Here is a 13,921-nt window from a genome sequence, read left to right on the forward strand (position 1 = left end):
TGTGTGGACACATTAAGCCTCATTTCTCAAATCCGATATGTGTGTGTGTATTTATATATATATATATATATATATATATATATATATATATATATATATATATAGATGTATATATATATGATTGTGTGTGTAATAAAAGCCCCATATGTATTTTACATACGTGCCTATGTAATAACAATATACCTATAATGTAATAACATATGTATTAACAATATACCTATAATATTATGTAATATACAGTGTGATACACCACATTCTGTTAAGGTATAAAAGGTAAAGTGTGAGTGACACATGAGGATTGTTGAGGTGAGAGAATAAAAAGCTTATGCAAAATCACTGTGCGGCAACCGAAAGTGTCAGACTCTCTCTCTCTCTCTCTCTCTCTCTCTCTCTCTCACACACACACACTCTCTCTCTCTCACATGCACACGCACACGCACACGCACACACACACACACACACACACACACACACACCACATGGTGTGTCTCCAGTGTCTTGAAAAAAATGTGGATTCTGTCATCAAACTCTCTCACTCTTTTTTGCTATTCTTCCTCTCTGTTTCTCTCTCTGTCTTTCTCTCTCTCCCCATCTAGTTTCTGTCCTCTTTTTCATCCTGTCTTTCTTTGTCTCTCTTTCTTTCTCTTCTTGTTTTCTTTCTCTCTGTCACCTTTCTCTCTTTCTTTCTTTTTCATTTCTTTCTCTCTTTTTCTGTGTCCGTGTCTTTTTCTACCCTCTCTCTCTCCCTCTCCCTCCCTTCTGAGGGAGCTCTGATGATTAATTTATTAATTTAGTCACGGCTGTGCTAATATTTGTCGAGCTGCACACAACGAACGAGGGATGGATGGAGGTGTGAGGGGAGGGAGGAGAAGAGAAGCGATTTGAACGGTGATAAAGTTTAGAGTTAAAGTTTAGCTCAGTAATGTTCATGTACCATATACTGAAAGTGAGGCTGAATGAGAGAGAGACAGAGAGAGAGATGTCAGTGAAAAAAAAGATAAAAGTATAAGAAATAACAAAAAAGATGAAACAACCGGAAGGAAACGGGCAAGAGAGAATTTCTTATGAAATGTCACTGAGCGAGTGAAGTGAGAGAGAGAGAGAGAGAGCGAGATAGAGAAAGAGCGAGCATGAAAGGGTGAAGGACAGAGGGAACAAAATAAGAAAAAGGGGAATGTGAGAGAGAATGTTTTACACAGGGAGAGCGTGTGTGGTAGAGTGAGGGATGAAGAAAATTGAGAGAGAGAGAAGCAAACAACATAGATCAAGGAAAGAGAGAATAGAGACAAAGAGGTGGAGAGACAAAAGAAGGAAACAGAGAGGGGATAGACAGCGAAAGAGTGAGAGGTAAATGAGAGAAAGATGGAGAGAGAAGAAGAGAAGAAAAATGGAGAGAGGACTAGGAGAGAAATGGGTGGAAAGAGGAAGAAGAGAAGGAAAGAGGAGAGAGAAATGGAGATAAGAAGAGAAAAAGAAAAGGTGAGAGGAGAGAGAGAGAGAAAAGGAGAGAAACTGATAAATGGAAAGAGAGGGAGAAAAGAAAGAAAGGGGTAGAGAGAGGAATAAGGTATAAAGAGGAGGGAGAGAAAGAAAACATAAATGGAGAGAGAGCGAGAGAGGTAGAGTTGATATGGTGAGGTGCTGAGGGGAGTCAGATGGAGTTAGATGTCTGTTATATAAGACTTTATGTAACTGAGATTGGATCAATATTAACTGGCCTGATCCTGCTGGATCATTCAAATCACATCTGAACCTGCAGTTATTGAGCCTAATTACCACCTCTGGGGTAGTGTGTGTGTGTGTGTGTGTGTGTGTGTGTGTGTGTGTGTGTGTGTGTGTGTGTGTGTGTGTGTGTGTGTGTGTGTGTCTCTGTCTCTGTGTCTGTGTCTGTGTCTGTGTGTGTGTGTGTGTGTGGTGTGTGTGTGTGTGTGTGTTACTAAGGAAAAGCCAACTTATTGTTCTTCATAATCTTTTTCTTATTATTATTCTGTTTTAAAAAAAATAAAATGTTTCCAAGCTAAAATAACAAAATTTTGCAGGATCATAGGACCTAAACCCAAGGTTGCTTGTGCTTTTCTTTTCTTTTTTTTTAACATTTATATTGGTCCATAGCAACCGTCTAGCAACATCTAAGCAACACTTTAGCAGCCATGAACAGTGTTCCACCATTTTAACACTTTAATGTTATTAGCCGGCTTTTATGAACTTTCTCTTTCTAGGTTTATTTACGTTTATTTTGGTGTATATGTAATGGGATAAATTATTATTAGCATTACACGTTTCCACTTACTGCACTTCTTTTATTGTCCTCTCAAAACAGCCAATAAACACAGTTTATTCATTTCTCAGGAGATTTTTCTGAGAGGATGAGATATCAGATAATCCACTTGCATAAGGTGAAAGTCAAAGAAAACAAGTGAAGTTTTTGAAACTGGATATCAAAATGACTGATTTATAACAGCTACAGAGAAAATGGGACTCCTAACAACCGCCTGGAAGACCTGGTAGACACCAAAACTGTCGCCCATCAGATAAACAGCACTTAAAGCTTTCATCTTTGAGAGAGAGGAGAAAATCAAGCTGCTTCAGATCTGAAAACATCCACAGGTGTTTCTGTCTATCCTTCCACTGTGAGAACTCATTACTTCAAAAAATGATTAACCAACTTCTAAGACTGAACTTTGGAGGGGTTGAAAAACGCTGAAACATAAATTAATGTGCTTTATAGTTGTTTTAGCTGGAAGTTATGTAAATTAAAGGTGGTTTCTGACTTTTGCACAGCACAAACACACAAACACACATACTTGCATATACATATATATAAACAAAACATGCATGACCCCAAGTCCTGACATTGCATAAAAACATGTTTTTGTTTTGTCTCCACAGCACAGTCCGTTCTTTGCTGAGCAGCTCACAGCGTTCCAGGTGTGGCTGACGATGGGGGTGGAGAACAGGAACCCACCGGAGCAACTTCCTATCGTCCTGCAGGTAGGACATGGTGGTTTCCACATTCTGGTTCTGGTTCGAGTTACCACGATATGAACCTCCAGTGATGGTAAAAACTCACTCATGCAAAAAACATTGTTCGTCTCTCTCTTTGCCATTTTGCTAGGCAAGAATGTTGTCTGCATTGCTGTGTGACCAGCAGTCTGCGCGCCAACCTTCAGGGTTAAAGATCAGTGAATTAGCAGTTCTACATTAACTCCAACGTTTAGACTATTTATTGTTAAAACTGTGTTGAGAACGATCAGCAGAACTTTATTTTACTGCAACGGAGGATTTTTTTATTTTTACCTAAAAGTCTAATTCTGCTGTGGAGCCACAACAGGACAGCAGACATCAGACAAAGCAGCTAGGGTTCTCAGGAGAAAAGTGCCTTGGGCAAAACATTTGTAATCCCATGTTTATCATGTAAATGAAACGTATACTACGACCACAACTTTTACTGAACTCCACGTTTATTTTCTCATATTTCACAAACATTAAGCATCTTCTCACATTTGTTTCCACATCTGCTGCATTGTTAGGAAATATCTCAAGATTACTGGAAGAAAGGGAGTATAAACGCTTCGTGGAAATAACAAAATAAAAGTTGGAACAAAGAATAAAATACCCCCCCAAAGGGCAATCCCTGTTTAAACATTTACAGTGTTTATTTTCCACAAGGTTATCCAAAAAAGATGATTCTTTTATTGGCGCAGACCTAATTGAACATTTCTTTAGTGTTTTGTCAAAATTATGTAAAATCAAACCACTCGAGACCGTGTGTTAGTGACTTTGCTCTGCTTAGTGTCTCTTTAGCCGTGGAAAATCACTGCATCGCTTCACCTACAGTAGATTATTTCTTTACCAGAGAGCTACACGTAGCGCCTGGGGCTTTATTAGGTAAATATATGGCCATGCTCTCTGGCCCTCACTGTTTTACTGTTTGCGGTGCTGAAACTGCCTCTATATAAAGTGTATATTGTTCCCTGTTGTCGGGGTCATGTAGAGTACACCATAGTCAGCGTTTTCTCTCACTTTTAGCTGTGTGTAGCGCTCAACTGGACAGTCTGCAACCAAATCAGAAAAAGAGAAAGCTTTTTTTTTTCCTAAAATGTGATGAGTGTTTCCTAGTTCGGCGACTTGGCCTACGTCTCACTCTAAAGGCCCTGTTGCAGAGAAGAGATGCAGCTACTTGCTGCTAGTATTAACTGTGATTTGTTTCCGATTGGACAGGACACGGACCAGGGCCACAAATTCAGATTTTAGCCCTGATTCTCAGTCTGGCTGAGTCTGAGCTGGTCAGCTCTAGTCTGCAGATCTTTGGTTCAGTCAGACTGGACACCTGGAGAAAGAATCGAGTAGTGTGTGAGGGGCTCAGACTCAGATTTTTGGCCTCCCGATCATGTTTTAGACCAGTCAACCCAACTCTGAACGTGATCTAGTGTAAACTGATCAACTACTCAATCTGAACAGACTCCTGCAACAGCCAATAAAAACTGAGAACACGAAAGAAGAAAATACAGCAAGTAAACAAAGAAAAATCACATTTTAAAATCCATGATTCTTACATATTTACCTGCTGCTTCTTTACTGTGTCAGCATAAACGGCAGAGAAAACAGCAGCAGCAGCTTCATGGTTGTTTATTTGGGTCTCCTAGTAACGGGGGAACACGGGTTTGCGAGAGTTTGCGTAAGTTTGCCAGAGTTTGAGAGAGTTTGCGAGAGTTCTTGTGAGTTCAGTGAGCTCCGTTTGGTAGAGCAACAGCTTAAAAGTTGAGTAGCATGTGATTCCTAATCGCCTAGTGTGTGACGATTCAGTCGCCCCCAAAAATCTGCAAAAAGCAGTCGGATATTGTGAGATGCCCAGTCTTTATAATCAGTTAAGAGGTAAAAGTCGTGTAGTTTACCCAAAGCTTAAGAGCTGAGATTCTGAGCTGTGGCGATTTTAGCGTGCGGTTTACATCAGACAGTCTGTGTAACTCTGAGGGTGAAACTTGCTGAAGTACTTACTGAAAAAAACTCTTCTACAGTGAACATCTCACACTTCAACCACATCTTCTGCCTCAGCTCGTATTAGCAACAACAAAATGCTTTTCACAGATGTCCAGAATAATGTTTTTCTAATATAAAAATGACAATTAGATGACGACTTCTTTTAAAGTTTGTAAAATGTAATAGCCATGCAACTCCTAATGCTCAGTAGTTGTTTCCAGTATTTTGGCAGGTTAGCGTATAGTTCCTGCTTGTCTTTGTTGTGCTATTTGTGTGGGTTTATGTGTCTGTTTGTCAGGCATGCAGAAGCTTGGTTTGTCACAGATGGACAAAGGCTTTATTTTAACACTCGCCTTAAACTCAGCCGCCTTTTTCACTTCTCCCACACACACACACACACACACACATAAACATTGAGTAATCCTACCATTTGGCCTCAGTCAGAATCAAGTGGATCCTCCCTCTCTTTCTGCCCACTCTCTCTCTCTCTCTCTCTTTCTCTTTCTCCCTCCCTCCCTCTCTCTTTTGGTATTAGGGGCAGCCCTGGCAAACCCCCGGTTCATGCTGCGATGTTTCATGGGCAGTGATCTGACACGATCACTCTAATAATAACCCCGGCAGCAGGTGGCGCCCTCCGCGGGCAGTGGGTTATAAACACAGCACTTTGGTTTAGTTTCACACAACCTTTACAGGTGGTGCGGGACGGGTGGCACTTCTGTTTTTGTTTTTTTTGTTTTTTTTTTTCACGCTGCCGGAACAGGAAGGAGGACAGTGTGTTGTATTTTTTGTGTGGGAATCAGTTGGACGGGCATTATTTTTTATGTACACAGTACTGTGTAACAGTATTAGGCACCTAAGCACGTTGTTTTATAAAAGCAAACCCGTCTTTTTACGTGGGGCTGAATCTCAAACAGCCCTCTGCACCCTACGTAGTGCACCACGTATGAATTTAAATACTGGATACTGCAGCCCAGAGTGCAAAATTTTCGTAAGAAATAGTCATTTGGGACTCATACTCAATAAATGAGGCACTATTTGGCTGTGGAGGCTAGAATTTTTCAACTTTAATAGTTAGCACACTATTTAGGGAATACAGAGCCATTTGAGACTGGGTTTGACATGACTTCTGACTTCAACACGGACATTTGAAGCGTGTAATCCATTCAAGTGACATTTTTTTAGACTTTTATACTGTCGTTTTACAGTTAATCATACCGTAAGTACTTTAATTCAAGCCCGTATTAATGATGGAGTTGTTTAGGCTGTTGGCTATCTGACCAGCCTAGTTCTAGTTAAGAACATAAGTTACCAGCCTCTTAGTTTAAACCAAAAACAGGTTCTTGCTTTATCAGTACACTCTGTGCTCCACGTGAGCAGCATAAGAGTCAAAGATTATTCTTTTAACAGCACAAACATTTTTTGTGAGGTAGCGCAGTAGTACAGAGTTCAGTTGTGAGGCGGTCATAGGTGTGTTTATATGATGTATTTTACAATGGCTTTCAGCCACTCAGATTTTTTAACCAGAAACTGGAGCCACTTTCCTTCTGTGGTGCTTTGCGTGGCACTTGATACCCCCCGCAGAGGTGAGCATGATCACGGAAATCACATTTTTAAGCTTCGAGTGTATTTTTTGCCGCTTGCTGCGAGCACTATGGCTCAGAAAATAATCCTCCCGCCATCATTCACGACCGATATGGAAACAAGAATGTCTTAGAAATGTTCAATTTTGCTGCAGTTTTTCAGCTTTTGTCCAGTTTTCTCCCAAATGTAATCATAGCCAGTTCTCCCCTGTGAGCTTGGTCTGACTCTATCACTTAATGCGATGATAAAGCTGGCACTGAGGTGGTTGCACCACTCTGGAGGCTGCACTGTTTGTGTGTGTATTTTTATGTAGGATACAGTTTTATGTATATATGTTTGTCTTTTTTTTAGTATTGGGGCAGATTTAAGTTTTTGTGTGGGCAGTTATGACCCATTTGTATGTCTTTGTATGTGTTGTTTGGCTGAAGTGGGGCAGTGTTGTATTTCTGTGTGGTCAGTTCTGTGGTGATATTAGAAATGTGTGTTTGGGGTGGAGGCAGTTTTAAGTGTTTGGTATGGTAATTGAGGCAGTCTATATTTGTGTGGGATGTTGAGGCAAAGGGACAGTTTTGTGTGTGTTCTTGCGCGGGCAGGGTGTGTAAAGGGGTCAGTTTAGAGCGTTTTTGCACAGGCCGTGCCATGGGCAGTCCTGCCGTGGTCCTTTTCTCTCTGCGTGTCTCTCTCACTTGGGCAGGAGGCCGTCCGGACCCCTCGCCGCCACCAAGCTGTCCCCCATGCCAAGTATGTGTGGGCACACACTCACGACGGTATAAATATATACACACACGCTGCGTTTTTGCAAGTCTGCGTCCAAATATACAGATATTCCGGATAAAACTGTTTGAAATAAGTCAAAAATGGGAACTTGTTTGCTTGATATATACCCTACAGACCCTCAGCATGTGTGTGTGTGTATGTATATCTATGTATGTATGTATATGCACACACAATGCATTTGGAAAGTCTTCAGTGAAAACAGATTTTTTTGCAAATGTATTAAAATAGAAGAACTAAAATTTTGCATGAACATAAGTATTCATATAAGTATATGCTATGATACTTGAAATTTAGCTCTGGGGGCCTCCCATTTCTCCTGATCGTCTTTAAGATGTGTCTACACCTTGACTGGAGCCCACCTATGGTAAATTTAGTTGATTGGAGATGATTTGGAAAGACACACACCTGTCTATATAAGGCCTCAGAGCTGACAATGCATATCAGAGCAAAAACCAAGCCATGAGGAGGAAAGAACTTCCCTGAGAGCTCAGAGACAGGATTATGTGGAGGCACAGATCTGGAGAAGGCTACAAAACATTTCTGCGGCACTTTAAGTTGCCAAGAGCACAGTGGGCGCCGCCCCACCAAAGTAAGTAATCGGGTGAGAAGGGCCTTGGTAAGAGAGCTGACCAAGAACCCAGTTGTCACTCTTGGCTGAGCTCCAACGATCCTGTGTGCAGATAGGAAAAACTTTCGGGAAGGTCAACCATCACAGCAGCATTCCACCAATCTGGGCTTTATGGCAGAGTGGCCAGACAGAAGCCTCTCCTCAGTAAAGGCATATGAAAGCCTGACTGGAGTTTGCAGGAAAGCACCTAAAGGACTCTCAGACTGTGAGACACAAGATTCTCTGGTCTGATGAGACCAGAGAATCTTGTGTCTCACAGTCACAAGACTGTGATTGAACTTTTTGGCCTCAATTCTAAGCGTCACATCTGGAGGAATATATCGCTGTTGTTGGAACAAAACCTTGTATCCTCAAAATGACAACTTTACAGGAGAAGGAAAAAACATATTCTACTTTTAATTTAAGTCAATGGAACCAGAATTTTTTCCAAGTCATTTTGGGTCGTTTCGTTTGGTCCATTCATCATGAAATTTACACACAATGTATAGGACAGTGGGTGCTTTCTAATTATGCCGAAAATGGAGGTACAGGATTTTGTTCTGACAGCATCTGTTTCTCTGGTCAGTAAGTGCTTCTTTCTTCAAAAAAACACAAATAATAAATTCAAATAACATCAATACAGTAAGCATTGATATTCTGTCCATCAGTGTATTTGTTCAAACATTTCTCTCCCATTTCCACCCAAATCTCTCCTCAAGGAAGTATTATTATTTGTTATTTGTTATTATTTGTTATAGTATTATTCAATATCATCTGACACCTGTCGATTCTAACCAGTGCTTCATCATATTAAATCAGGTGCTGATGATGGAATTTGATTAATCCATGCAAGATCTGAAGGTGTTCAGGAGAAATCTGGAACAAAACTTTGTTCTTCAAACCAGCGCACAAGATATAAACTACTTAAGTTACTTTTTACTGTTCATGTTTATTTGAATAAATACTTGCCATATAAAGTTTTCCCTCTAAATGTCAATGCTAAGATAGTTTTAAACAGTACTGTATATCTATAGACACATAAAGTGATGCTACACCCACTATAACATGCATCCAATTCTTATTGTTCTCAAATTTCTACATATTCCTACAACCTTGCTGTAACATCCTCACCCAGTACACATTCAGACGTATCTGGAGGAAGTAAAGCAGACCTGTAACTCTCATCCATAAATACACAAACAGCGCAGAATAACAGTTCCAGAGTGCCAGCGTGCGGAGAGTGTGAGAGCCGAGACACCTGTTCCTGTTGTTCTACCTGCTCCTCTGAGAGTGTGTGGGTGTGTGGGAGCTTTCCTCCCTGCGTGTGTGCCAGTGTTTGTTTTTCATACATGATCAGGACAATATTGTCGCAGCTTTGTATTAAAACCAGAAAAAAACTGCTCTAATCTGCAGCACCAACAAAATACTGACTGACTGTAGAGCTTCTTTTTTTTAAAACTTTTTTTGCTTCATGATTTTTAATACACATGTACACAGGTACCTATATGTTGATAATGAAACCTTTTATCTCCATTTTACATAATTTGAAAATACCAGTTTCTATTAACATTGTCAACATTTTATGTACATAAAAGATGTTTTTTTGTATATATATATATATATATATATATATATATATATATATATATATATATGTATATGTGTGTGTATATATATATATATATATATATATATATATATACACCATATATATATATGTATATATATATATATATGTATATATAGGGAGAGAGAGAGAGAGAGAGACAAATGTTATATGTTTATGTAGAACATATGATGTAATACATGTTACATATTGTATTATCTATCTACATATTATATATATTCAAAACATGGGACATATTATTAAATATAGGTACTTACATTATATATAAATAAGGGATGTTGTGATTCAGCGTCCCGGCATTGTATAAAAACGTGTGTGTGTGTGTGTAAATCTGTGTGTGGGTGGTCTTTAGGTGTGTCCTGTAACTCCTGTGGTCTGTCTTTGTTCTGTGTTAATGTGCCAGGACCCAGATATGAGCTCATCTTTGAGGTCCTTTTCACCTTTTCCCTGCTGTTCTCTTTCAGGTCCTCCTCAGCCAGGTGCACAGATTGCGGGCCTTGGACCTGCTGGGACGCTTTCTGGACCTGGGACCGTGGGCAGTGAGCTTGGTAATGATACACAAGATTAAGACATCAATTCTGACTAGCGCTCACGCTTAATCAACAGTGGAGACATTCAGACATTAACTATCCAAAAGAGTCCACTTTTATTTGCCCTCAGCTTTTTCCTTTGTTTTATTGTACAATATTGTGTAATGTGATATAAAAGTCAGGGCTGGATTTTATTATCTTATATTATATTATATTATATTGTATTGTATTATATTATGTTATATTATAAGCATTCGCTAATTCCCAATTTTAAGTCTGGATGGAACGTAGTGTTTTAAATGCTCTTATAACAACAGTGCACAATTTTTCTTTTCCAAATAGAAATATGGGCTTCTGACACTGTAGGACATGCTGTTATCTATAAACACAGACAAAAATCCAGTAGCATAGCTGCACGTAGCAGGAGTCCTTTTTTTCCACGTTACCTGTGTTAATTTGATTTTCTGACAAATTATTGCTCGCAAAGCTATTCAGTGTGTTTTTAGTGCTAAATTACTTGTAAACTGATGTTAGCCTTGTTAATTGTTATTTATATCAGTTTTATGCCACTAAAGCAGCCCTGCTGTGGAATTAAATGAAGATAAATGTAGCAGAACCTCCAGCGTGTGGCTCTAACATGCTGTCTGGTCGCGTTAGGATTTCCCCAGGGAGCTTTAAGGCGAATGTTAGAGAGTAAAAGAGAGAGAGAAAGGTAGATCTATAAAGAAAGAGAGGAGGCCAGTGCGTAAAAAGTGATCTGTTTTTGCAGAGCTCAGGGTGAAGTTTTGGGAAGCAGTCAGAGCATAAATGAATAACAGCCATTTAAAAACCCTACTCAATCTTTACAGTCTCAAAGAGTGAGAGATGCTGTGCACTTTTCCAGCATTCAGCGTAGTTAACTATGAAAAATTGCCTGTCGAAAGCAGCACAAACAGCCAAAAGAGAGACTCTAATTGTCGACTAAATTAAAAGTCACACATCTTTTATAGCAGGGATCATCAAATAGATTTGAGCTGGGGCCAAATTCTTACAGTGCACCAGCTCTTTGGGCCGTACACCCGTCGTAGGCTTCTGAGACTGAGTTTCATTTTGTAGTCTGCGACTCTGGGAACTCTCGAGAGGTTTGGTTGAGACAGATCTCCATCTTTCATTTGTAGTTTTTTACTAATTTTTACTAATAATTTGTGAACACCAGGTACACTTTACATTGACTGAAAATGTTGAGATGAAATGTTCAGTAGAACTACTTTAAAATTATTTGGAATAAAATCTCTTTACATTAACAGACATCATAGGTTAAGAATGTTTTTTTTTCCCTTCTTTTGCAGACTTACCATTTTGGATGTTCAAATTTAGTTTGAAGCGATTTACTTCAATGTAGAATACAGTGTTACCTTAAACAGTGCATGGCTACTACAGATTTATATAGATTTATAGATTAAGAACAAAGTGAAAGCACAAACTCCTCCTGCAAAAAGCACACAGGCCTTTGCTGTGCTCAAAACATGCACAATTTGTACTTTTGTTATTTTTCTGTTATCATTTAAGCAGTTGCTGTGTATAATCCTCAAGTATGGTGATGCTATAGCCCCCTCAGCCCTCTCAGCCCCTCCTCAGCCCCCTCAGCCCTCTCAGCCCCCCTCAGCCCACCTGTTTGCATCCAGCGTCCCTGCTACATGGGGTTAGACATTTCAGTCAACCTAAATGCATTTCATGCGCAAAGGTGCCCACAGTTGTTAATCAATATTTAGGGCTGTAATGTGATCAGCAGTCAGTGTAATTGGATTTGGTGTGTGTCCTTTCCCTTCACAGCCAAATTCTCACTGTGAGACCTTTTACATTCACACTTAATCAACAGTGGAGACATGTAGACATTAACTCATCCACAAGAATCCACTTTTATTTGCCCTCAGCTTTTTCCTGTTTTATTGCACAATATTGTGTAATGTGATATGAAAGTCAGGGCTGGATGATATTATATGAGAGTGTATTGTATTATATTATGTTATGTTATATTGTATGCATTCGCCAATTATAATACAAGTGTAAACAGTGTCTTTTTTCGTGTGTGTGTATATATATATATATATATATATATATATATATATATATATATATATATATACTGCTGTACCATTTTAAGGTGGAACGGGAGAATTCAAACAAGAAGCTGGTGAATGAGAATCTGACTGCAGCCTCGCGACTTTTTAGTGTTCGACAGTTTCTCGTTGCAGATTAAACGTATCATTAAACCAGCTGGAGTGATTATAAACGCAAATAAGTTCATTTGTCTCCAAATTATCGACGTCCCGTCTTAAATCTCTCTCTTTGCCTTTTTGTTAGCTACTAGCTAGGCGAGATTGTTGTCTGTTTTGCTATGGTGACCAGCAGTCTGTGCGCCAGCCTTCAGGGTTAAAGGGTGAATTAGCCGTTCTACACTGACTCCAGCGTTTAAAACCATTTATTGTTAAAACTGTGTTGAACGATTAGCAGAGCTTTATTTTACTGCAAAGGATGATTATTTTATTTTTACCTACAAATCTAATTCTGCTGTGGAGCCACAACAGGACAGTAAAAGAGCTGCATGTTGCCGACCCCTGGTCTAGAGAGTAAGTGGCACACCAGGTTTAAGCCTTAGCTGCTAGTACGAGACTGAGGAACAGAGTGTTGTAATTATTTTATTGAAAATACCTCAAATGCTTATTACTGATATGAAATTTGAATTTCAATTTGATTTCAGTAATTATTATTATCACACAGGCCTAATTGCTGCATTGCCAATAGATCATAAAACAGCTACAGAGTAATTCTGTCTCTCTCTCTCTCTGTCTCTCTATCTCTGTCTCTCTCTTTCTCTCTCCCTCTTAGGCTCTCTCTGTAGGAATATTCCCCTATGTGCTAAAGTTGTTGCAGAGTTCGGCAAGGGAGCTGCGTCCACTCCTCGTCTTCATCTGGGCTAAAATCCTGGCAGTGGACAGTGTAAGTAGTCCAGTCACTCCCTCTTTTCATCCACACTGGGTTTGATTCCCTGTATAAACACTGACCAGCACAGAAGCAACTCAGAGCCACTCATTTTAAAGGGCAATTCCACCTATCTTTCAAAATGTTATGCAGCCAGTATTTGAGATGTAAACAGAGAGATTCAGAGTGGTTTGTTGTGAAATGGTTCAGATTTCTTTACAGTGGTGGTGATAGGAACCAAGGGTTACCATGACTACAACACAAATATAGACATATTATTTACTATCCAAAACCACCAGTAAACCTACACATGTCTTCTGAGTTTTATATGTAATGTTGATGATGGGAAATCCGGGGAAAAAAAAGGTTTTCTTTGGGGACTGTTTTTTTCCACTATTTTGCATCACACCCTGTGTGTATCGCTCCACCATGAATGAATTTTAGAAATATGTTTAAAACCTCATAAAAACTATCAGAAAACAATGTCTCAGACATCATGAAGCATATTCATATGTGATAACTTTCTGTGAGGGAGCTTTTGGAGGTGGACATCTGGTTCCTTTCACCACCACTGTGAACAAATCTGACTCGGAAAGTTTCTCTAGAACAGAGCATTTCATGTCAAACCACTCTGAACGAATCTATTTACATCTTGATCACTTAATTATGCAGGAATTTTGAAAAATCACTGGAATTCCCCTTTGGGTTCAGTGGGCCTTTTGTGTGAACATTATGTATTTAATTATTTTTTTCAGTCCATGTTTGTAGCTCAGCTCCGTTTGTGTCCAGATCTTCAATCAGACAGTTTGAAAACCTGCGTCGTGCAGATAAAAACGTCTCTGAGAGAACAGAAAGAGG

The 13,921-nt window shown here is 39.4% G+C and overlaps 1 protein-coding gene across 7 annotated transcripts in view; it reads left to right on the forward strand.

Annotated features, from left to right (window-relative positions):
• Positions 1-13,921, forward strand: part of rptor (regulatory associated protein of MTOR, complex 1) — a 189,873-nt gene that overhangs the window by 115,759 nt on the left and 60,193 nt on the right. For all 7 annotated transcript variants that reach the window (XM_036571374.1, XM_036571377.1, XM_036571376.1 and 4 more), the window contains exons 12-14: positions 2,890-2,991; positions 10,037-10,120; positions 12,971-13,081. In XM_036571374.1, the coding sequence (XP_036427267.1) occupies positions 2,890-2,991; positions 10,037-10,120; positions 12,971-13,081 (297 nt within the window). The remainder of the gene's footprint in view (positions 1-2,889; positions 2,992-10,036; positions 10,121-12,970; positions 13,082-13,921) is intronic.

Source organism: Colossoma macropomum, unplaced genomic scaffold (assembly GCF_904425465.1).
Source record: "Colossoma macropomum unplaced genomic scaffold, Colossoma_macropomum, whole genome shotgun sequence".
Taxonomy (NCBI): Eukaryota; Metazoa; Chordata; class Actinopteri; order Characiformes; family Serrasalmidae; genus Colossoma; species Colossoma macropomum.